We start from the raw sequence: 25893 nt of genomic DNA, 5'->3' as shown, positions 1-25893 counted from the left end.
CTCAGGGGGGAGCTGCTGCAGCAGGCTGCCACTAGCGCGGCGCCAGGTAACCTGACCTGAGGTGCATGTTTTTGGATGATGGGAGGAAGCCGGAGAACCCGGAGAGAACCCACGCAAGCACAGGGAGAACAAGCACACTCCGCTCAGAAAAGACCAGGACCAGATTCGAACCCAGAACCTTTCTTGCTGTGAGGTCACAGTGCTAACCACTGCACCACCGTGCCGCCCTAATAACATGTCTTCTGAAATATCATAAAAAAGTCATACTATAGCATTTCGTCCAAAATATCATAAAAAAGTCATACTATAGCATGTCGTCCAAAATATCATTAAAAAAAAAGTCATACTATTGCATGTAGTCCAAAATATCATTAAAAAAGTCATACTATTGCATGTCTTCCAAAATATCATAAAAAAGTCATACTATAGCATTTCGTCCAAAATATCATAAAAAAAAATCATACTATAGCATGTAGTCCAAAATATCATTAAAAAAGTCATACTATTGCATGTCTTCCAAAATATCATAAAAAAGTCATACTATAGCATGTCTTCCAAAACATCATAAAAAAATCATACTATAGCATGTCTTCCAAAATATCATAAAAAAAGTCATACTATAGCATGTAGTCCAAAATATCATTAAAAAAGTCATACTATAGCATGTCGTCTAAAATATTATAAAAAAGTCATACCATAGCATGTCGTCCAAAATTTCATAAAAAAGTCAGACTATTGCATGTCTTCCAAAATATCATAAAAAAGTCATACTATACCATGTCGTCCAAAATATCATAAAAAAGTCATAGTATAGCATGTCGTCCAAAATATCATAAAAAAAGTCATACTATAGCATGTAGTCCAAAATATCATTAAAAAAGTCAGACTATTGCATGTCTTCCAAAATATCATAAAAAAGTCATACTATTGCATGTCTTCCAAAACATCATAAAAAAGTCATACTATAGCATGTCGTCCAAAATGTCATAAAAAAGTCATACTATAGCATGTCGTCCAAAATTTCATAAAAAAGTCATACTATAGCATGTCGTCCAAAATATCATAAAAAAGTCATACTATAGCATGTCGTCCAAAATTTCATAAAAAAGTCATACTATAGCATGTCGTCCAAAATATCATAAAAAAGTCATACTATAGCATGTCGTCCAAAATATCATAAAAAAGTCATACTATAACATGGCATCCAAAATATCATTAAAAAAGTCATACTATAGTATGTAGTCCAAAATGTCATAAAAAAGTCATACTATAGCATGTCGTCCAAAATATCATTAAAAAAGTCATACTATTGCATGTCTTCCAAAACATCATAAAAAAGTCATTCTATAGCATGTCTTCCAAAACATCATAAAAAAGTCATACTATAGCATGTAGTCCAAAATATCACACTATTTTATTTGATACATTTTATTAATCCCTGAGGGGAAATTTCTTCACTACAGCAGTGGGGCTCTCAGGGGGGAGCTGCTGCAGCAGTCTGCCACTAGCGCGGCGCCAGGTAACCTGACCTGAGGTGCATGTTTTTGGATGATGGGAGGAAGCCGGAGAACCCGGAGAGAACCCACGCAAGCACAGGGAGAACAAGCACACTCCGCTCAGAAAAGACCAGGACCGGATTCGAACCCAGAACCTTTCTTGCTGTGAGGTCACAGTGCTAACCACTGCACCACCGTGCCGCCCTAATAACATGTCTTCCGAAATATCATAAAAAAAATCATACTATAGCATGTCTTCCAAAATATCATTAAAAAAGTCATACTATAGCATGTCTTCCGAAATATCATAAAAAAGTCATACTATTGCATGTAGTCCAAAATATCATTAAAAAAGTCATACTATAGCATGTCTTCCGAAATATCATAAAAAAGTCATACTATAGCATGGCATCCAAAATATCATTAAAAAAGTCATACTATAGTATGTAGTCCAAAATATCATTAAAAAAATCATACTATTGCATGTCTTCCAAAATATCATAAAAAAGTCATACTATAGCATTTCGTCTAAAATATCATAAAAAAGTCATACTATAGCATGTAGTCCAAAATATCATTAAAAAAGTCATAGTATAGCATGTCTTCCAAAACATCATAAAAAAATCATACTATAGCATGTCTTCCAAAAAAATCATAAAAAAAGTCATACTATAGCATGTAGTCCAAAATATCATTAAAAAAGTCATACTATTGCATGTCTTCCAAAATGTCATAAAAAAGTCATACCATAGCATGTCATCCAAAATATCATAAAAAAGTCATACTATAGCATGTCGTCCAAAATATCATTAAAAAAGTCATACTATAGTATGTCGTCCAAAATATCATAAAAAAGTCATACCATAGCATGTCATCCAAAATATCATAAAAAAGTCATACTATAGCATGTCGTCCAAAATATCATAAAAACGTCATACTATAGCATGTCGTCCAAAATATCATAAAAACGTCATACTATAGTATGTCGTCCAAAATATCATTAAAAAAGTCATACTATAGCATGTCTTCCGAAATATCATAAAAAAGTCATACTATAGCATGGCATCCAAAATATCATTAAAAAAGTCATAGTATAGCATGTCTTCCAAAACATCATAAAAAAATCATACTATAGCATGTCTTCCAAAAAAATCATAAAAAAAGTCATACTATAGCATGTAGTCCAAAATATCATTAAAAAAGTCATACTATTGCATGTCTTCCAAAATGTCATAAAAAAGTCATACCATAGCATGTCATCCAAAATATCATAAAAAAGTCATACTATAGCATGTCGTCCAAAATATCATTAAAAAAGTCATACTATAGTATGTCGTCCAAAATATCATAAAAAAGTCATACCATAGCATGTCATCCAAAATATCATAAAAAAGTCATACTATAGCATGTCGTCCAAAATATCATAAAAACGTCATACTATAGCATGTCGTCCAAAATATCATAAAAACGTCATACTATAGCATGTAGTCCAAAATATCATAAAAACGTCATACTATAGCATGGCGTCCGAAAAATGTCATACTTTATAATCAACATCAATATAATGAATTAGTGGAGCTTTTTTCCTCTGGGTAGAATGAGGTGTGTGTGTGTGCAGGTAGAATCCAGGTTGTGTAGTTAGTGAATGGACTCCATGGATGTGTTTGTGGGTGTGTGAGTCCAGAACATTGTCCACGAGTCCAGCAGACAGGTGGAGTCCAGATTTTCCCAGAGGAGGAGGTGAGAGTGAATGAGTGCCGGCACAGTGCGAGAAATCAGAGTCCATGTAATGGGAGAGGCTACAGGGTGTGTGTGTGTGTGTGTGTGTGTGTGTGTGTGTGTGTGTGTGTGTGTGTTCACATAGAGGGGAGGCGTCTGGATGATGTCTCCAACCAACAAGTTTGGACCTGCAGGCGGGTTTGGATAGACCGAGGCAGGATTTCAGGCGAGCGTCGACTGGTGGTCTCCTTGGACTGACACGATGAAGTGCAGGACCTGGGGTTGAAATACTGTCAGGCGGTAATCATTGGAATTAGGTGCAGCAGTGCCAGGTAGCCAGAGGAGTGGAAGAGGGAGGGGCCTGGAGGAGTGGAAGAGGGAGGGGCCTGGAGGAGTGGAAGAGGGAGGGGCCTGGAGGAGTGGAAGAGGGAGGGGCCTGGAGGAGTGGAAGCGGAGAGGCCACACCCACCAGACATAGAAAACAAACAGGAGGAATGACAGAAATGAGAAGAAAGGAGATCGAGGGAAACAATTGGAAAAACACACTGGGATAGATGAGGGATCCTGACATTTCATCCAAAATATCATGAAAACCATAGTATGTCGTCCAAAATGCCATTAAAGTCTGACATTATAGTACGTCATCCAAAATAAATGTTGTGTTACACAGTAAATAACTTAATAAAAGGACAATATATTTAACACATTTTCTACTATTGGGGGAGGACAGATTGGTATTTTCTCAACACTTTCCCTGTGATACTGGTTTGCAATAACTCACTCCCATTGTTCACTCCCCACTCTGTTCTCCACTTGGTATTTTTTACGCTGCGACACAATGCATTATATATTTCATTTGAGGGAAATAAAGCTGATTATACTCATGTCGGGCCAATTTTCTCTCTGTTAAATCAGCAGGAGGGAACTGAACTTGAGGATGATGTATTTTCCTACATTTTTCCAGCAGTGTGTTGAAACTGCGCGATCGATAGTCATATCCCCACGTCTGCTCAGCTTGTAAAGCAGACGATGAGATGGATTTTCCAAACAGTAAGTGCTCATCCTTCCCACTTTAACTTTTATCAACGAAAGGTGATAGCTCTGGAGACACAACATACATAAAATAATTACACAACCATCTGCAGCCCTTTGGGTTCAAGCTCTAATCAGGGTTCTTAGTGCCCACATACATTATGGGCTCTAATCCGATTTGCTTCCCGGATGTGATGTGGAAGAGTATTCAGGATTGTTCCAGTCATTTGGGATGCTTTTTTTTTCTTCTTCTTTTCACTCCACTGCACCGTGTCCTCATATGATTAGCATGGATTCACTTCTGCTTGAAACATTCTTTGTGCTTACGGCTTCAAACCCACATCGTGTGACAATAGGGAGATTACGTGGCATAGCACGGCATGTGTACAGTGTCTGTGTGTGGCTGAATGAATGAAGCATCAAATTGCACTCTCTGATAAGCTATGATAATGTACTGTCCATTAAACGGTGCGAAGGGCTTCTCAGAGGACACTTACAGATCGCTGCTTCCTGAAAGACGATCTTAAGGCATTTACCACAAACCAAAGAGTCTCACAACATCTATGTGTTGCTCATCAAGTAAAGTGGTGATGTTGGAGGTATGAAGCAAGAGTTTTTGAGCACTAGATGTATTCAGCAAAAGCAAGACAGTGTGTGGTTTCCGCAGGCTGAGTCAGAAAGTATCTTCCAGAGTTACAGTCTATTTAGTATTCTTAGTCCTTGTGTTACTATTTCTGCCACATGTGCTAGAAAACTCAGCTCTGGAGAAAAAAAAAAGTTAAAAAAGCAGCTTGACAACAGCTGAACATCTCAGTTTTGCTGATGTTCAGCTGTTTAGCTGCTCATCTTGCCGTTAGTGACATCACTGTTTGGTGTAACCACACCATGTGCAGCAGAGCACATTTCTCAGCATGTCTGACTCCAATCAATGATGGTGAAGCAGAAATACAGCAGCACTTCACTTTAGATCTGCATGGGGAGAATAGCAGGCAACATAATACACAAGATTAATTCTGCTTTTTAACTTTTAAAAATGTTTCAAATAGAAACAATTTCTTCCTTTTTTATTTATTTAATTTATTTACTCACCCATCTTGTCACCTATATTTGACCATCATCCAACTGCTCTGTACTAATGTGCAATATCTAATTTTAAAGCCACATCAATTTTTTTTTTTAACAGAAACTTACAACAACAAATATAATTTAACAAATAAATTATGTCTGTAAGGAAACCAAGAACATAATTGCCCACAGTTAATTCATTTCTGCTCAGGAATCAGCAATTAAATGAAATCGTAACTCGTGGATCTTTATTTGAAACGCCCAATTAAACGTATCGAACATATTTATTTATTTACTAATTCATCTCCCTCTGGATGGGGACCAGATCTGTCCTCCCCTCTAGATGCTCTGTGACGGGCCAGCCCTCCTCCTCTGTCCCGCCCTCAAACCGGCTCCGCTCCGGCAGCATCCATCTCTGCACCGGGACAAACAAACACACACACACACACACACACACACACGGAAAAGAAAGCTGCAGGGAAACAGAACAGGCGACAGAACCGGAGGAAGGAAGAGAAAAAAAACCACACACACACACACGCTGCTGCTGCTCCGCAGTGTGAAGGCGGTACGTGTTAAACAAAGCCACCAACAAGCCAGCTGTCCTTCATTATTTAAACTGGACATCGCAGCGGTGCTTCTCTGGAGGTCCCGCTCGGCGGTGGAAGAGATGCTTCCTGCAGGACTGTGTGGACAGTGACATGATTTGATCTTCGCTCTGGATTAGTCAGTCCAGTGTTGTGGATGACAAGAGGAAGCATGAAGTTTGCGGTTGCGGTGCTGTGGTTCTCCATGGCTCTCGGGAAGGCGACTATGCAAGGTAAGAATCTGGAAACAAATTTGTGTTTAAACTGTTGAAGCTGTGCAACTGTCAGGTCGTGTCTATTCTGTGCAAAACAAAGGGGAAATTTGGAGGGGGGGGGCGAACAATGTATTTCCTCGATTTGGCATCGTGTTGCACGATCAAAACCCACATCACCCCTTTACAGCCTAATTACCCCTAAATACTAATTGGCCAATGTGCCACATCCCACTCAGTGCTTCCTGATAAGAAAAACATGTTTGATGAAGATGTGATTTATTATTCAGATGTGATTGCACTTTTAATTGTGCGAGGGAGCAGGACAAATTGATGGGGTCAGGTGAGAGGAGCAGCACATTCATGATTTATTAAAGAGTGAGTGCGCAGCGCCCCTCTGGAGAAGTGTGACCGAGGATGGGCTGTACAGCAGCTACAGGAGGACAATAAGGGCCAATAACAATACAATGTGTGTGTGTGTGTGTGTGTGTGTGTGTGTGTGTGTGTGTGTGTGTGTGTGTGTGTGTGTGTGTGTCAACCATGGTATGTTGGTATGAGCTTACTGTAAAGCATACACCAACCACTCCAGTCAAGAGATGGAATGGCCTGTATATATATATATTTGTGTGTGTGTGTGTGTGTGTGTGTGTGTGTGTGTACTATTATATCCATCCTTGCAGGGATTTTACACCATCGACTGAGGACATTTTTACACCTTCTCAACCTTTCAAAGGGCTGTTTGAGGATTGACATTGTTTTTAGGGTTCTGGAGGAAGGGGGGGGGGGGGGGCTAGGGTAAGGGTCGGGGTTAGGCCCTTCACTGTGATGGTTAAGGTTAGAGTAAGGGGGGAAAAAAAAGAACGTAATCTGTGTACTATATCAGGGAATGTCCTTATTAAGATAGCTTTACAAATGTGTGTTATTGTGTGTGTGCGCGTGTACCTGTCTTAATATACGGTGTGAGGATCAATTTAAAAAAACAAGACATATTTACATGAGGGACAAACACACGTGAGGACGTTCAGGCTGGTCCTCACAACTTTGGAGGGCAGTTTTAGGGTTAAGATTTGGTTTTAGGATTAAGGTTAGAATTAGGTTTAGTTTAGGGTTAGGATCGTGTCCTGCACGCGAGATGGATTTTAAAGGCTGGGTTTGCTCACATGAGGATAAGAGCTCATTTCTGGGTTTTATCTAGTTTTCACATATTCATCTTGGAGATTTCTTCCACCAACCCAATACAAAAGTAATGAAGGGAATTTCCTCAAGACTGCACGGTGTTGAAGAGTTGCCCTAAAAAATTCAACTGGAATATTTCTTTCCTACAACAGTGCTCTCCTTACTCATGATAATCTCTTCAGTGGAAGTAGTTCGGGTAATAACTGTTAACAGGTCTTCCTCGGTGTGCTTTGTGTTGTTTACCTTACAGCACACATGTGGTCACCCTGGTCATGTGATTTCCAGTGTCTTTGACGTAACATTACCACGTGTGAACCAACATGTTTGGGCATGTGCGCTTGTACGCTCAAGGCTATTATGACTCATGGCGTAAACCATTGTGAAAAGTCTTGGCTCCCCCAGAGGCACCTGTCTCATTGCATTGTGGGTAAAGCACGAGCAGAGGCTGCGGCTTTGATTGTAAAGCTTGCTTTGCAGTCTCCCTTTATTTTCCTTTCCGATCAACGGTCAGGAAGCGTCAGTGACACGTAGAGGAGTTAAAGAACAAAACTGTGGTAAAAAGCCTGAAACTCAAAGGTAAAGTGTCATTCATGCACTCGTGGGAAAACAAAACAACGGGTTCCCCTCTGGTTTTCCTCGCCCCAATTACCCCTCTCAGTGGTACAACCCGCTGTGGTTCCACCAGGGAACAGATGGGAGCAGTGTCAAGGTGACCATACCACTATGTCACCCATGGGGTGTTTCAGATTGAGGAAGAAGAAGGGTGCGTGTTTGCATGCCGGGTTGCTCCTCAATCAGCAAAGTTCTGTCTTTGTCTGTCTCGCTCTCTCTCTCTCACACACACACACACACACACACACACACACACACACACACACACACACACACACACACACACACACACACACACACAGGGTCAATCAGCATCTCTCTGAGGGGGGGAAGCTGGCTCTTGTAGGGGAATCCATCACTCCAGTGTTTGACGAGTGTGTCTCCCGTGTTGTTGTTGATGAGTGTCTGGAGATAGAGCTGCTTCCTGTGGTGGTGGGAGATGGATGGATTCAGCTGAGTGAGTGTGCTGATGCCTCATTTCAAGTAGAGTTGGGATCTGATGCAATGGGAGGTAATCTGTCGGAGTCTGAACACGGCATGTACTTAAACTTCTGATTGCGGCACACCCAACAGGAAACGAGAGGAGACTGAAAACAGGCCGTCCTGCACACACACACACACACACACACACACACACACACACACACACACACACACACACACACACACACACACACACACACACACACACCAGAGAGTTTTCTCTCATTCTACAGTTAAAAACAAACAAACTCATCAGCACTCTGGTAGGCAACTGGATCTGAAATCTCTAAAGTATTCAGACACTTCATTAATTACTTTGTAGAATTAATTACAGCGCTTGCGTTTTCATGGATTTGGGCAGTTTATTCGATTCTTCCTGGCAGATCCTCCCAAGTGAAAGTAGATTGGATGGGGAGGGACTGTGAAGTGCAATCTGTAGGTCTCTCCTCAGATATTCCAGGGGGTGTCAGTCTGGGCTTTAGTGAGGCTACTTAAGGTCAGTGACGTGTGCCAACTACGACTATATTGTCGTGTTGGCTGTTTGCTTTGCATCGCTGCCTTGCTGAGAGGTGAACCATCACCCCAGTCTCAGGTCACATGCACTCTCAGGCAGTGTTTTCTTGGTGGTACTCATCATTCCTTCGACTCGGACCAGTGTCATTGTCCCCGCCGATGAACGCACCCCCCATGATGCTGCCACCGACACCTTTAACTGTAGGGATGGTGACCAGGTGACAAATGGTGACTAGCATCACGCTTGGAGTTTCAGCCCGAGAGTTTATTTGTCTCATCAGGAATATATTTCCTCATAATCTCAATCCTTGAAGGTTTGGTTGATTGTTGGGTTCTTGGTCACCTCTCTGATTAAGGCCCATCTTGCTTGGTTCCTCAGTTTGGCTGGATGACCTTGAATCTTGGTGATTCCAAAACTTCTTCCATTTCACAGTGATTGAGGCGACTCAGTAATCATTTACTTTTTGAAAAAGCTTTAGGAATGTTTTCACACCCTTTCCCTGATCTACGCCGCGTCACAATTTAATAACTTAAACTCAGAGAATTCCTTGGACCTCTTAGCTTGGCTTTTGTCCTGACATGGAGAATAAATGGTGGGAGCGTCCATACACTCGTGCGCACCTTTCTAAACTCTGCTCAATCAGTTTGGCCGCAGGTGGACTCAAATCAAGTTCTAGAAAGTTCTCCAGCATAAAAACAGGATGCACCCGACCATGATCTGGAGTGCTGTAGCATTGGTACTAAATACTTTTGTAGATGAGCGATTTCAGTTTTAATTTTAAATACATTTTTGAGAACAAAAACATGTTTTATACATTTGAAATTAAATCTCCAACACAATAAAGTCTGCAAACAGCGAAGGGGTCTGAACATTTTCTTAGTGGCTGAAATTAAGCCGTTGAGCTAATATTGCTTGATATGTCACCCTGGATAATTTTATCAGTCTCGTCATATAATCTTTTAAAGATATATCACTCGGGATGCCCTTCTTATTGCTCACCAGTCAATTGCAGTGCACACTATAGTGTATCCTATAGAGTAGAGAACAGTGTTTCTGTGTTTAGATGCAAGTTGAAGAGGGAATTTGTTTTCTCCTTGCTATCTGTTTTGCAGTCTCTTCTCATTCCCACTGCCCCAGTTAATGTATCCTTCTGCACCAACCTCTCCCCGTCCCCCCTTGCTCTGTCTCTCTGAGACACCTGAGGGAATTGCTCTGGGTCACTCTGTCTCATTCCTCCCCTTATCAACCCTCTCCACTCCTCTACTGCGTTCCCTTCGTTTGAGAGGCTGTTGATTCAAACTTCTCTTTTCTGTCTATCAGCCTCTGCTGCAACACGGCCACAGGCTGTGCCAAAACATCAGACTCGTATGTGGACAAGTGCTCGAGGCTCTGAGCTGATAGAGTCGCAGAGTTACTGCGGGAGGCTCCAGTGGCAGCTCAAGTACAAATACCACATAATGCTCCGAGCGTCCAGCGAATTCTGCTGTCATTGGCATCTTCGTTATATCCAATGAGTAACAGAGAAGAGGTTCAGTGTCTTGCTCAAGGACAATGAGAATGGGCATGCGGCTCTTGATGAACAACTCTGGCTGTCAGTTGGATCAATATGCAGACTTATATTCACTGCATCGTCCTTGAACAGTCTGACGACTCGACGAAAGATGTTTCTACATACAGTCTAAGTTTTACACCCCTACATGTGTATTTTTTTAACTGATGTGTGAAGTTGAACCAAACTAAATTACACATCGTAATTGTCCTTCTCTGTAACTGTTTACCTAAAAGATTTGATATCTCCCAGCTGTTTGCAAATAAGCGGCGGCCCGGTGGAAGTAAAAGCACTGTTTCCTGCTCAGCCTAAGCGTCACTCTTAAACTGAATATTATGTCTCGTGCCTGACTGCACAAAGCGCTCTGAGCTCGGTTGGTCTCCCCTGGCGATCGTTCTGTCTGAGGTGATCACGTCAGCATGATCATTTTGTCAGCCTTGGGAGCAGAGATGCATTCGCTCGGCCGTGACCAGCTGTCAGTCCGAGACTGACTGCGCGTGTAACTGACTTAAGTTCTCCTCCGACTTCCTTCTGAGAGTCAGGAGAGACGGTGCATGCATGACTTTCTGTATGCATGACTTTCTGTATGCTCTTAAACATGTAAAACTTGGAAGCGTGTGACATGCGTGTGCAGATTTCTCTCCGCACATGAATGCTAAATAACCATAAAATTACAGCTGCAACTAATTCTAATTTTTAGGTAATTTGTTCAGTCAAGTAATTTATTTTACAAAATGTTTAAACCAGAAGAAAGTTCAAGTCCAATTTAACACCCTACAACGGAGAGTTTTATCCACTCAAGAGTCCAAACCCAGAAAGAAATGAACAAATACGATGAGGCAAAAGAAAGATAATCATCGCATCCTCGCCTGAGAACCTGAAACCAGTCTGGGATGAAATATCAGTTAGTGGATAGCCAGAACATTTTATACAGATATCTATGGTACCCTGATGATGAATCTGTTTCACTTTGATGATCAAAGTCTTCACTTGTCCAGTGAGAGATCTCTACTTTTAACAGATGGATTGGCACCAACGTTTGTAAAGACATTGATGGTTCCCAGGTATTCAATCTGTTTGAATTTCTGCTAGTGCCACCATTAAGATGACATTTGTGGTTTTGGAGCTTTTTAATGGACTGCTAAGAAATTTGGTTCCGATTTTCATGTCCCCACTATGATGAATTCTTGCAACTCTGTCGATCCCTTCACTTTTCATCTAACTGCATCATCCTGTCAAGAGTTCAAAGAATCCAATCTCTGCTTTATAGTCAAATAAAGCAGAGATTGGACCCTCAGCTGTACTTTGTGCTCAGAGCTCAGTAGCAAACGTGTGTAAGATGTAAGCATGATAAAAAAATAACACCTGCTTAATATCAGCATGTGATTGCGAGCCTCAACGAGCTGCCAGCATGGCAGTATGTTACACCACGTCTACGCCGCCTGCACACAGTAAGCAAAAGCAGCACGTTAGCAAAGCAGTGAGCTCAACCACGGAGGCCAAAAACGTGTGAAACTGATGTCGAACTTCACGAGCAGAAACAGCAGCAGCATCAGTCTTTCATTAGTGAACACAGGAGTGTGAGTCACCAACACGTAGTCACTGCAGTTATGTGCAGAGAAGAAAATTAAATGTTGAAATACTACTCGGACACAGCACGAGTGAAACATGAGACATTATGCGGCCTGTGTAGATTGATTGAAACAGAAGCATATCATTTACATCAGACACATGAGACAGCAGCATGTTAGTGAAGCAGAACAGAAAAGAAACGGTTAAAAGATTCCTGCTAATCAACTCTTACTATTTTCAGCACTATTTGATTATAAACATCGCTGTATCTATCTGATGTTTTCTTGTGTCCTCATCAGTACTTCCAGTCCAGGAGGACTTCGTGTCGCTGGCTGAGCTGGAGGACTCCTTGCTGAGGAACCTTTTCAGGGGTTACCAGAAGTGGGTGCGGCCCGTCCTGCACGCCAACGACACCATCACCGTACGCTTCGGACTCAAGATCTCACAGCTGGTCGACGTGGTGAGGAAATAACGCACACATTCACCAATACACAGGATCTTATTTGTTTATAAAAAAAAATGTAGACTGGCTTCTGAAAATGTTGTCGGACACTAGATGTTTCTAAAGACCTCAAATTAACAAATATTTAAGTAAAGTCATGATTCCAGCCCTGTTCTAATAACATAATAGTAATACTTGATAGATAATTGCATTTTAAACGGTCTGTTTCCTCTTTCTGTTTCCGTGACAACTCTGTGCACTTGTTAACGCTGCCTTATGGTATATGGTTAATATTAATAATAATAATAATAATAATAATACATTTTTTAGTCTTCTGAGGTTTGGGGGGTTGTTATTTTTTTGGAACAAGAGAAGAACGAATAGAAAATAAATAAATAGGCAAGGAAGTGTACTTCACCCTTATTGATACTGAGGGAAGAAAATATAGAGCACAAGCACAACTGGTGATTGTTTGTAGGGATGAAAGAGGTAAACGAGGGAATAGACTGAGGTCTGTTAGCCCAATATGGAAGATATTGTTTGTTTCAAGGAAATAAAAAAGAGAAAAGACAGAAAGGCAGGAATGGAGCGGACAGTCGGAGCTGCAGAGGATGGTTAAAGAGGAAATGATTGTAGTCATGAAACACATGAGGACAAGAGGAGGATAAACGAGGAAGAGGGCGAGCACCTGATGACTTTAAAGGAGCAAAGAGAGAAAGAAAGGCGACAAGAGGTCCAAAGTGGTCTTTCATAGCTGCAGAGGATGTAATGAGGCCATCAGGCCGAGAGGAACCAGGTCGCATTCATTATTTACACAAGGACACACAAACACACACTCAGGAAGCTGCTTGCCCGACTCCACAGAGGCCATTATTTTGCCTGCATCAGCATTTTACTACTCCTGACATGCTACAAATAACATTTATGAGAGTGACATCTTGTGGTATTCTAACTAAACTACCAATATTTACACCGCATTAACGCCACAGATTGATTCGTTTTGTTTTCAGCGTGGATGCAATCAGCTCGGCCTCACCGCCTCCAAACAGCATACAAATCTATTTTATAGATTTTCCTGATTCTCTAATTTTGACATGTTTGTGAAGCATTTTCCTGCACTGCAACTCCACATCTTATAACATCCTCCACCTAATCCTCCACCACACTAACCCTCCATACCTCTCAGTTACTTTTGTACAATATATGGCAATATTTTGCCAGTGATATATGTCATTGAGGAGTAACCTAAGTGTTTTTAAATCATTAAATGTAGTCGATATACCCTAAAGCAAGGGACTTAACCCCCGAAAGCTATTCCAACGCACTCTCTAAGAAGCAAGCAAAAGGAGCAATTAACCCTCCAAAAAGATTTATCTTTCAGGATTAAGTACTTTCTTTCATGCCACTCAACTTTTTGTCTCCAGTTTCTGGTTTATACCTCACCTCCTCATTAGCCTCTCTCATCGTTCCCAGTAAGCAGATTCATGAATAGTGAACTCAATTTCTTCCTTTTTGGTCTTGCAGGATGAAAAGAACCAGCTGATGACTACAAACGTCTGGCTCTGGCAGGTAAGGATGAATACTACTACATTTACCAACTTTGGATGTTTAACTTGTGACTTCTTTCTTTTTTTTTATATACATCTGTGAATTCTTAAAGTAGCTATGAGGACATTTTTGACTGTAGCCTAAATGTACAATATCAAACATTATGATGTACTGTGGTCTTGTTGAAGGACCTTTCAACTACAGTGTGCAAACATCATGTAAGTCTATTTCAATGTAGACATAATGAAGAGGTCTGTGTCTGTATTTGTGAAACTGCTGAAGTGAATTTCAGACTAATATTTGAGAGCTTCAAAGGTCACTCAAGTTTACGTAAGTCGTTTAAGTTTGACTGCAGCACAGAGACAGTTGAGCAAACACCCTCTGAGTGTGACTGTGTACTTTATCAGTGTACACGGTGAATATTTTAGACTACTACCTGCCTTAGCTTGTTCCTTTTTTGTTGTAATTTCAGTCGTAGTCCTCGTATTGATATGACTTTAATCATCCCAACTGCACACTATAATTAAATGTATTACAGGCCTCTTTCCAAAGAAGTTGTGACACTGTGTAAAATGTAAATAAAAACAGAATGTAATAATTTGTAAGTCATGTAAACCCAAATCTTATTGACAACAGACCAAAGACAACATATCAAATGGTCAAACAGTTTTGAAGGTGACATGTTGAAACACTATGACAAATCTATCAAGTCGTCTATTGCTATTTGTATGATATTTTTCTCTATCTTGACAGATTTTTCTAATAATCATTTTTTTAATAATCACTGAATTTTTTATTTTTTTATTTGTGTCAAATCTTCATAATTTGGCAAATAATTAACAAAGGAAATCAACAAACATCCAATATACTTAAATGTAACAAATATATAAATAATTCGGCTGAAAGAGATTCTGCTGTTGGTAAACAAGCTATTTTAGAAAAATCCTATTTTAAGGAGAATTAGTTTTTTCTAGCAGACACCAAAGGTGCTTAGATAGTGACTGCAAATAAAATCTGTGTCAGATTTAACCATGTTGTCTGGATAAATGGTGAAACCTTCGATTAAAAGTTCAAATGTAACTCATAGAAAACCGAGGTTCGTTCAGCTGTTTCTATCCGGCAGTCATGCAGGGAGCAGTGTGGTGCTGTCCATGGTGCTGAAATGGAAACTGCACTTAGAGACGTATTCAGCTTTGTCGTATGTCTCAGATTGGGTAAATGAATTATGTTATTATTGTTTATTTCTAAAAAGGAGTGGATTGATGTGAAGCTGAAGTGGAACCCGGATGACTACGGCGGTATCACCTCCATCAGAGTGCCTTCAGAGACTATATGGCTGCCTGACATTGTTCTCTATGAAAAGTGAGTTACTCTGCACTCCGCACACATTAGTAGTCACTGGAAACCTCGGCCCTCATTTGTAAAAAAAAAAAAAAAAATCAATTTTCCTTTCCTTCCTGTTGTCTCTTCCACTTCATCCCGTCTGCCTGCTCGTCACAACTTATCCCTCCCTCTTTCCTTTTCTTTTCCATCTACTTTCCAGTGCTGACGGTCGCTTCGAGGGCTCCCTGATGACCAAAGCCATAGTGCGCTGGGATGGCACCATAACATGGACTCCGCCCGCCAGCTACAAGTCCGCCTGCACCATGGACGTCACCTTCTTCCCCTTCGACCGGCAGAACTGCTCTATGAAGTTCGGCTCCTGGACTTATGACGGGAACATGGTGGACCTGGTCCTGGTGGATCACTACGTGGACCGCAAGGACTTCTTTGACAATGGCGAATGGGAGATTCTCAATGCCACGGGAAATAGAGGAAGCAGGAGGGATGAGGTGTACTGGTACCCGTTTGTCACCTACTCCTTCATCCTCAAGAGGTTGCCCCTGTTCTACACCCTCTTCCTCATCATCCCATGCCTCGGTCTGTCCTTTCTCACTGTGCTGGTCTTCTATCTGCCATCAGACGAAGGAGAGAAACTGTCGCTTTCCACATCAGTGTTGGTGTCACTCACTGTGTTCCTGTTGGTCATAGAAGAAATCATCCCTTCATCCTCAAAGGTGGGTAACCAGTGCAGTTGTTAGAAAGCTGTACTCTTTCGTAAGTTTCTGCTGGGCTCTATTTTTTATTTCTTTTTTTTTTTACATCCTGCTTGCCCTCAGTTATCCTGATTGGAATCTTAATTGCAGCGTGTCCTAATTAACACAGATCACAACCACGGTCTTCTCAATTACCTGCAGCACAAACCGCATGTCACCTCAATTAACGAGCTATTGACTTCAGATCCATCTCAGTCCAGTTTAGTCGTCTACTGAAAGCAGAGTTAAAAAAGACAATGACTGTGTCCAGAATCATCGAGTCCAATACTAAATATGCCTCCTAAATATACTGTTATTATGTTTCTGGAAAGTTTCTCAAATGAGGGTGATTGTATGCTATTGCATGATATTAAAGAGGGCTGGTTACAAAAATGAAAGTACAAATACAAAGGCAAAGGCAATTTTTGTAAAAAATTTGAGTCCTGAATTGTTTTACATTTAAAATTAGTAACAAGCAGTGCAATACAAATCTGGATACTAATAAGAGTGTACGATATATTATATAAGTGAAAGTAAAGTCAAAGTCGCTACTAGCTGTTGCTCTGAAAAGCCACACACTCACCATGTACACTTCCAAGGGTGCTTTTACTTCCTTCTTAATTCCCATCATAGCTCCGCCCACTTTAATCCTGGGCAGAGGAGTCCGACATCATCACCAGAATATCCACAATGGTTCGCTGGGCTTTGAAACAGATGTTTTATTTTTCATGAGAATTAAAACAATCAGTTGTAAAGGACAAAAGGATTTTTGATGCCCAATATGTCATTTAGATTATTTTATCAAACTGACAGAAATGATGACATTTTTAAAAATAGATCTATATAAAACTTAAATTAACGTTGTTTTTTGAAGATGCAAACAATACATATTTTTACGCCTTTGATGTGGTAAACAAACATGATTTAAACTTTAAAGTGAGCTGTTTATGCGATTCAATAACTGTTTCCTTTTTCCACGTACAGGTGATCCCGCTGATCGGAGAGTACCTGCTCTTCATCATGATCTTTGTGACCTTCTCCATCATCGTCACCGTCTTTGTGATTAACGTCCACCACCGCTCCTCTGCCACCTACCACCCCATGGCCCCCTGGGTAAAGAGCCTCTTTCTCCAGAGACTGCCCAGACTGCTGTGTATGAGAGGACACACCGACAGGTAATAGTGAGCCTCAGTTAAACCAATATTTGTTGTTGTTTGTTTGTTTGTTTTGCAACAACTTAACACTATAATTCATGAATTAAGCCTAAATATGAAGGTAAAAAAAACATTTTTTTCACATATGGACGGTTTCAATTTTACTGGATATGACCATAAATTCCTTGACCTGAACTGAATTGATTTAGTGTGTAAAGAATTTGTTTTTTAAGGTGCTGGTAGGTCTGGACCATGTTTGTCTCGCTGTTTCTCCCTGGTTCCAGTCCTGATGCTAACTAAGCCAACAGTCTCCTGTATGAAGCTTTACATTTACTCTACAGTCATGAGAGTGACATCAATCTTCTCATCAAACACTCACCAATAAAACAAGAAATCATATTTGCTAAGATCTTAAGAGAATTCCTTTGCTATTTGCCAGTACAAATTAGAAGCTACTATTCAAAATAAGAAGTAACACATTTAGCTTCCTCAGATACCACTACCCGGATATGGAGATGCGCAGCCCGGAGCTGAAGACCCGCCGAGGTGTGGGGAGGAGGGGGGTTCCCTGCCACAGCGGCACCCAGCAGAGAGGCCCGCTCGGAGGGAAGGAGGACGAGAACACGGCCTGGCTGGCGATGCTGGAGAAAGCCACAAACTCAGTTCGCTACATCAGCCGTCACATCAAGAAGGAGCACTTCATACGAGAGGTGAGGCAGCGGGTGGACATAAAGGGTGTGTGTGTGTGTGGGGGGGGGGGGGGTGTTTGGATGTATGTTGGGTTACTTTCTATTTGAATTTCTGCATCCTCTTACAGCTTTTTCACTCGCTAGAATTATTTATGTCTCGTTTGTTCTACAAAGTTAAAATGACACAACGTGACGGATGTGTCCCGAATGACGGATGTTTTCGCTGTGAAATATTGCCCGAGGTCGACACACAATCACACCTGTGTTCTGTTTTGTTTGTGTCTCTCTCTTTGTCTGTCTGTCTGTCTGTCTGTCTCATCAGGTTGTACAAGACTGGAAATTCGTGGCTCAGGTGTTGGACAGGATTTTCCTGTGGGCCTTCCTCACGGTGTCAATACTGGGAACTGTTCTAATCTTCACCCCTGCTCTGCAGATGTACTTCAGCTCACCTTAATGAACACGTACACACACACACGCACACGCACACACACACACACACACACACACACACACTCACTCACTCACCAAGTCCGCCTCCTTGTTTTCCTGTCTGTCTTTGACGATGATTTATTGATACGACTCGATGAAAGATTCATAATGTATATTTCTATCGTAGAAACAAGCTCGGGCTACAAACTTTTACCTCCCTACAGTACGGCGTGCAGCCTCTAACGACTGCGGGGAAATTTAAAGTTCTACATGCAGCTTGACGTTCCTTTTAAGATGCATGTGCAGGAGTGCAAAGGAGTGACAGCAATAAGCAGGTTCAAGTAGCGGGTATGAACTGAAGATCCATGTTTGTATATCTGTTGAATATATATGTAACAAAATGCACAATGTCACTCCATGAATTCTGAGTTTGTTTCATGTGTCACATGCACTTTGTTGTCCAGTCAAATGTTACTCTGCTGTATGTTCTATAATAATACTCAGAATGAAAAAAATAAAGCTGAAAATCAGTCGTGCAGTTTTTGAGTCCGACTCATTGATGACCGACAGGCAAAGCGAGCAGCGACCCAGAGGACCCCGAGGACCCCAGACGGTCACGAGGGCCCGACGGACTGCAGGTTCATTATGTTTGTTAGTTTGTATTAATCTGATTGACTGCAAATGTGTGAAAATGTAAAGACAGGGAGCTTAAAGTGGCCCCTGCATCATTACCTAGAGTTAAACGTTTAAAACCTTTATTATTTTAAGTATGTTGTGCTTACATAGTCATATTTCTGAATACATATTAGCCTCATAAACTCTTTGTTCAAGTAAAACATACAAACTGCAGGTAGAATGGATGAAAAGGAGGGTCAGTAGGGGTCCTATTTTTTTTTGCTATGGGTGCCCCTAGACGTTAATCTAGCACTTTCTAAGTATGGAAGAGAGCAGGCAATATAAGGTGGACCAATTTTATTTTTTATTTTGTTTTATTTATTTATTTTAGCTGTAATGACACAGTATCACCACTAAATGGCAGCAAATGTCTTTTTTATTTTGTCATATGAACACCTGGTTTCATGCAAACAAAAATACTGTCACAGATGGCTCATGAGCTCATAAATAAGAGGATAACCAAATAAAGACATTAACCATATAAAAATGCAATAAAACAAAATGACACATCTTCATTCACTGCATCAGCTCTGATGAAAAACTGCAGGGGTTTTTTTTTACGCTCATTAACAGCTAACAGAGAAAATGAAAGCCTGTGAGATCAAATGCAATGACAGTGTTGTATATTACATGGCATTATGCTGTCAGCCCCCCCCTCCCCCCCGCCCCTCTGACCACATCTATTAGAGCTTCCCTGAGTTGTCTGCTTTGCTGTGGGGCACATCATCAGTAGTAATTACAAGAGGAGACAGTGGCTCATTAATTACCCCCACACACTTATTTTCCCAGCTGGCTGTCTTTGTCTGCTCGAAACCTTTTACGTTATTAGCCGCTCTAACTGTCTTGTCTCGCCCTCAGGCTATTGGCACCCTCCAAATATTGCTACAAGTGGCGCTCCCCGGTGATATCATAGCGTTTGCGTGCTTTGGCCTACTTTCTGGAAGACATGAGTTTGTTCTTTGGCTTATTAAAAATGGCTGGCATGCTCAAATGAAAGTCTCTCCTCTGTTTCCTCCAGCACTAGAGCAGTCTGACCTCAGCCCACTCGTCCATTATTCACGGCTACAGATCTTACTCAGGCAGACAGGTGTGTGTGTGTGTGTGTGTGTGTGTGTGTGTGTGTGTGTGTGTGTGGGCGCACAGGTATCTGAGAGTGAGATGGAATGTGTGAGTGTGCGTGTGCGGGACACAGTGACACAGACAGACCATGACAGGTGGGGGTGGGAGGGGAGAGACGAACCCCCTCAGGACCCCAACAAACAAACTTTCAGGTCTTTGAGTGTAAGACACCTGGAATATTTTGAAGGGATCTCCTCTTTTCAGTAAAAACATATTTCATGTACTTTCTTTCTCTGGTGAGATTCATAATTTAATCATCTTAATTTGTATGACAGGGGACATCAGTTATTTGCATCTAAAGAGAAAAAAAAGCTGTGACTCATTCTCTATGTTAAACTTTGAGGAGCCACAACAAAAACATCAACATAAACTGAATAAAAAAAAAAATCATATTATCTGACTTTAATTCACTAAAAAAACACCAGCAGTATTGCGACTGAATACCATGCTAGCAGCTGTGGATCAGAGGCGGTTTCTATTCCAATTTCGAACATAGTTGAACTGAATATTTTAAGGAAAATATAAATTAAAGCACATTTCCATCCACTCTCTGTATCACAAAAACATAATGTTGCAGTTTCATTTCCGATTGGCAGGACTTTGTTTGCTGGATGTCGTTTGCATGTCGAGAGTATTATTAAGTCATAAAACAAAGATTTGAGCTCACGGAAAATTTGTGTCAATGTTTTTTTGCTTATTAAAAGTTAATAGATTATCGAGTTTATTAGAATTCATTATAAAGGAGCACCATAAATAAATGTATAGGAGCACCATAAATAGCTGCTAAATATCATGACAAAACATAACAGAAGTCATTCGGAAACCTCCTCTGGAGACCATGAATGTCTGAAACTAATTTCCTGGCCAATAATGAAAACAATAATGTTTGCAGGATATAATACAAGCTGCTGATATACATTTATACATGAGGCGCTAAAACTTGATGAGGATGGCAGGCAGTATTTTACATAACTAAATGAGCATTCACTAATAAACCAGATACTACTCAACCAGAATCCAACCTGCTCTACCTTAAAGTGTCCGATATTTGAATCTAATATAAAGTCATTGTACGGCTTTACTGAGGGACTGGCTTAAAAAATACACAATAAAAGACTTGGGAAGCGCGTGGTTTATTTTCTGTGATACCGACATACATTTCCAGCTGCAATGAACAAGAAAAGATTGAAAAGGTGATCGTGGGAGCACTCTGGGGAAATTCTGGGCATATCGGAGGACTCAATTTTCTGCCTCATATCTGTTATCACCGCTGTGTACTGAAGCTCATCTGGATGGAAAGGCTGAAACACACATTCTCAGCAAGGTCAGTCTCACATGCATTTCTAATGAGGACAACTTTGGCTTGTACGATATGGCCAAAATACAGGGTGGAGTTATGGGAGAGGCCTGATCATTCATCCAATCACTGACCGAACAGCAGAGTCCACAGCAAATGGATTGCTTCTTGCCTTTGTTATCCCTTGTAACATCACATATACAAACTCTGTGTGTGTGTGTGTGTGTGTGTGTGTGTGTGTGTGTGTGTGTGTATGAGCCTTGTGACTATACATGACTCAAACTGCCAGAAGCACTTAGGCACAACAAAAAGGTTGTTGTTGGTGCTGCAAAACACACTGTGTTGCTCACCTCAGCTTGTCCTTTCTTAAATTATGATCCTGGCTGTCAAAGAAAAACACGGTGTGTTTTGTGTGTGAGGTTTACCTTTTATGTCTTCTGTCGTGAGACCTGATCCGTCCGTCCGTCACAAATACCGGCTCTATCCTGAACGGCATCACGGGAGGCTGGACATCCTGGAAAGAGGGGAAAGCGTTAGTTTCTGTTTTGTGCACACGGACGAGAAATGAAAGCGAAGAAATAGATAAACGACAAGACAAAGAGGCGAAGAAAGAGGTTTCTAGAGAAAAAAAATAGCGCTGGAGCTGCTGTGAGAAGATCCAGCGGCTGGTTATGGATCTTAACACGAAGCTCCATCTACTCTTGTTTAAATAAATCCAGTAAAGGTCACATTAAAATGCTGCATTGATGAAAAGAGCACTGTGTATGCTACCTTAGAAAAAAACACAATCGACGTTGTTGGAGACCAAAACAGCTTCACTGAATTAGGTTTTCCACTGATGTAATGATTTTGTGCCTATATTTATCATATTCACTTATAACTATATTTTTCTGCTATTTTTATGTTCCAGTTTCATCCTGTTAGCAAACAATTGCTTTAATGTAAATCTGGACACTTGGCAAATTTAAGAAGCAGCTTTTAAGGTAAATATCAGTTTCTCTATCTGCTAAATATTCCACGAAATTCATCTTTGTTGGTCTGCAGTTCGGTGCTGAGATTTTGCTTTTCTTTTCAGTTTTTCTTTGACGGTAGCTGCATTCGAGTCACTTCCCTTCCCATACACACTGTGCTAAATGCTGATTTAACACGGCGAAGTATGCAGTGGTATATCAGCCCGAGCATAAATCACATATCCAGCCTTCTGCTTGATGATTCTGCACGAGATGATCATATGTTTTTGATATTTATGGATGGGCTCGCGGCTACTGCCATATATATATATATATATATATATATATATATATATATATATATATATATATGTGTGTGTGTGTGTGTGTGTGTGATAAAGTGAGGCAGGGACCTCTTTAAGTTGGACTGGAATTCACAACACATACAGGGCCGCACTGTAAATAAACAAATAAACAGGTGCACATATAGAACGAGACACATAAAAACACACGGAGTATCGACTGCAGCTCCCGGCAGGCTCGGCCAAAAGGACATTTATTAAATATGAGCTGATGGCGGTCTGATGAGGGTGACTGAGAGGGACACAGAAGGAAGAACATGATGCCAAGAAGGCCGGCGTAGCAAACGGGTGAGGAAACAGATCAGGACTCCATCACAGCAAAAAGCTAATGAGGCTGCAGCTCCTCCACACACGTGTGCACAAACACACGCAATAACGCTCCGTCTCATGTCATGGCGGTGAAAGGTGCTGACAGCACCACTCTGAAGCTCAGCCACATGTCGCACACGTCGTGTTACAGGTGATTATGTGATGCAATATGCTTCAACAATTGGCCACACGCAACGCAAATCACCTCAACTGGACGGCTGCTGACGCCGATTAAAGACACACGCAGCGGTGCATGCCGACGTGAAGAATTGTGCTCATCCGACTTAAATCATCATCTGCACTGCTGCTGCAAAAATGCTCGTGACTCAGCGAGTCAGACCTCATGCCGGGTCAGACCTCATGCCGGGTCAGCCATCAGTCAAACTGATCAGAAAATGAAGATAATTTAACCAATTTCAAAGGCAGGTAAATGAAAGAAGGGACAGTCACTGATTAAATAGGGTAATCTTGGAAACCCGACGATACTGCGTCCCGCCCGCCGATAGCCTGAACCTGACTGCACCACAGGCCTGTCAATCAAACAGACACCCCACGCAAAAACACGTCTTTTTGATTTGAGTTTATTTTCTAATGAATGAGGGATTATTTTCAGATGGACCGACAGAAAACTAATAAGAAGTAGCGACTTCAGCTAACAACGTCAAAATAACTTGTGGAAAAAATTTCGACTTCGGATTTCACGAGAAAAGTTGAACGGCAGTCTATAGAGCCCTCTAGTGGCACTCGGTGGTATTGCATCTTAAGGCACTTCCGCACCGGCCTCATTTTTCAGACCTGGAAGCGTCGTCTACTTTTATATAAAGTCTGTGGATATAAAAAAAACAACCTTAGTTGCAATTAAAAGGTAGGTTCACATTATTTTTTAAGTATGTCTTAACAATTCTTCAATCTGGTGTTAAGGCAAAGTGTGTAATACACCTACCAGTCCACTGGAGGACAGCGTGTCAGTGTCACAGCTTTGCAGTGAATCACAGTAAACCAGCAAACATTTTGCATGTGCTAGATGAGGATTTTGTTTTTACAAAATATGGGTTTAAATGGTTTAAATGGTGCAATCACTGTGTAACATCCCGCCAAAAACCTTCTTTACCACTACATGAAGGAGACCTGCCTCCCAATTATTATTATATTATTTATTCTGCCCTATACTGTAAAATTACTTTCTTAGTAGCTATACGGTTGCCAAACTGTCATTATTTTTTTCACTTCAAACTGATTCTTCAGACATGTTTTTGTTGACTTGTGTATATTTTTTATAGTTTCATATTAGATGAAGTTTTTTTTTTTTTTTTGACATTCTGTTAAAACACAGAATAAACAAGGTAACTGTGAATGATGTGGGGTTTATTAATACTGTGCTCTTTGGATCTTAATATTCCAAGGTTCCCCTTTCTTTAAAGCCTTTCCAACAGTTTATGGTTCTTCCATTCAAAACTTTCTGAATTTGCTCCCAGAGGAAAAGCAGTGAGAAATGGCTGCTGTGTAAAAGTGGGCTTTGACTTTCCCTGCTGAAGAGGACAAAGTGGCTCGAAGGGAAAGGAGGTGTTGCAGGAAGACAGCGATAAAACGAACAGTTTAAAGTGGAAATAATCCTCTGAGAAATGAAGGAAGGGGAAGATGAGTCCCTTTCTCAGACTCATACCTGAGCTGAATTTACGCAGGATTTTTTGTTTGTTTGTTTGTTTTTGTGCTGAATTGTATTAGACCGTCATCTTTCCCTCGTGGGAGGAAGGGGTCCTATTTAAGGCTGGTGAGGTCATGCTCACCGACTGACTCAGGAAAAAAACAACAAGGTCAAACAAATATTTAATCAAGCATTTAACTTGAGTGCAAGAAAGTTTTCCGAAAGTGAAGGGGGCGGGGCATGTCGCCCTCTGTTGGTAAAGTGTGCATGCTGGGCATTACGCGTGTTCCTGCAGTCATCGTCCACAAAGCAGGTGAGGATGACCGGAGGGAACAAACCTTGACGAAGTTGGCGGCATTGCGCAACAGCAGGAGCAGCAGGAGGAGCAGGAGGAGCAGGAGGAGCAGCCAGCGGACAGGTGGCTGTCATCGCGCGCACATCCGACAGGAAACACGCAGAGGACACGCTCGAGATGTTTGATATCAAAATACAGCTCAGCGCGGGGAATAAGGAGGAGAGCTGAATCCAAAGTGACTTTTGAAGTGACAGTCGACCCGCAACACGGGAAGACACAATCCGTCTCCTCCGGCACCCGACCAGGGGACAGGAGAGGGAAAAGAGAGAGAGCAGCACGCGCAGTCTGACAAAGCTGCACTCCCTCGAAGTTTGACATCTGCAGCGGGACACAGCGGGACACAGCGGACACAGCGGGACACAGCGGACACAGCGGGACACAGCGGGAGTTCCGCCGCGCCGCGCCGCTGCCATGGAGCCTCGGAAGCTCACCGGAGGTGTGTTTGTCGGAGTTTACCTGTGGGCCACATTCTGCTGTCAAGGTGGGTCACTGGAGCCTTCAGGCGGGCTGTTGTACAAAAAGATGCCAAAAGAGACAGAGAGTGGGAGATGGAGCTTGTTCTTTTAAATTCTTTTTTTGTCATTTGCTGTTGTCAGTTAAACATTTGTCAGACGGATGCAAGCCGCTGTTGAGACACACTTCGGCGTAGTTCGGCTGTTTGTAGCACATCTGGCATGAGAGAAACATCTGTATCCACAGTGAAGGGAGTTGTTCGTAGATTCTTGGGAATGTTTCTTATCAATATTAATCCAGAAACGTGTGACATAAAACGGCACGCAGTATATTACGGATTAAAGTAGGCTGTATGTGCCAAGGTTGAGTCTTTT

At 41.4% G+C, this 25893-nt stretch overlaps 2 protein-coding genes across 2 annotated transcripts in view; both read left to right on the top strand.

The window, feature by feature from the left end:
* Window positions 1-5727: 5727 nt before the first annotated feature.
* On the top strand, window positions 5728-18892 carry chrnb3a (cholinergic receptor nicotinic beta 3 subunit a). Its single transcript, XM_069165941.1, has 8 exons — window positions 5728-6132; window positions 12317-12477; window positions 13984-14028; window positions 15260-15369; window positions 15551-16064; window positions 17067-17257; window positions 17730-17946; window positions 18248-18892. Exons 1-8 carry the CDS (start codon window positions 6057-6059, stop codon window positions 18377-18379), a joined length of 1446 nt encoding a protein of 481 aa, XP_069022042.1. The 5' UTR covers window positions 5728-6056; the 3' UTR covers window positions 18380-18892.
* A 6137-nt stretch (window positions 18893-25029) lies between these two features.
* Window positions 25030-25893, top strand: part of chrna8 (cholinergic receptor, nicotinic, alpha 8) — a 38124-nt gene continuing 37260 nt past the window's right edge. Inside the window, 1 exon segment of the mRNA XM_069165949.1 lies at window positions 25030-25547. Coding sequence (XP_069022050.1) covers window positions 25478-25547 — 70 coding nt within the window. The 5' untranslated portion in view covers window positions 25030-25477.

Source organism: Embiotoca jacksoni, unplaced genomic scaffold (genome assembly GCF_022577435.1).
Source record: "Embiotoca jacksoni isolate LCO1_2020_lvr unplaced genomic scaffold, fEmbJac1.0.p SCAF_36, whole genome shotgun sequence".
Lineage (NCBI taxonomy): Eukaryota > Metazoa > Chordata > Actinopteri > Embiotocidae > Embiotoca > Embiotoca jacksoni.
The sequence above is the reverse complement of the archived record's forward strand: the minus strand, read 5'-3'. Positions and strand labels throughout refer to the sequence as shown.

Coding starts and splice junctions, on each gene's coding strand:
- chrnb3a (XM_069165941.1), top strand. CDS start 6,057: ATGACAAGAGGAAGCATGAAGTTTGCGGTTGCGGTGCTGTGGTTCTCC. Junction 12,478..13,983: donor TCTCACAGCTGGTCGACGTG/GTGAGGAAATAA, acceptor TTGGTCTTGCAG/GATGAAAAGAACCAGCTGAT. Junction 15,370..15,550: donor GACATTGTTCTCTATGAAAA/GTGAGTTACTCT, acceptor TCTACTTTCCAG/TGCTGACGGTCGCTTCGAGG.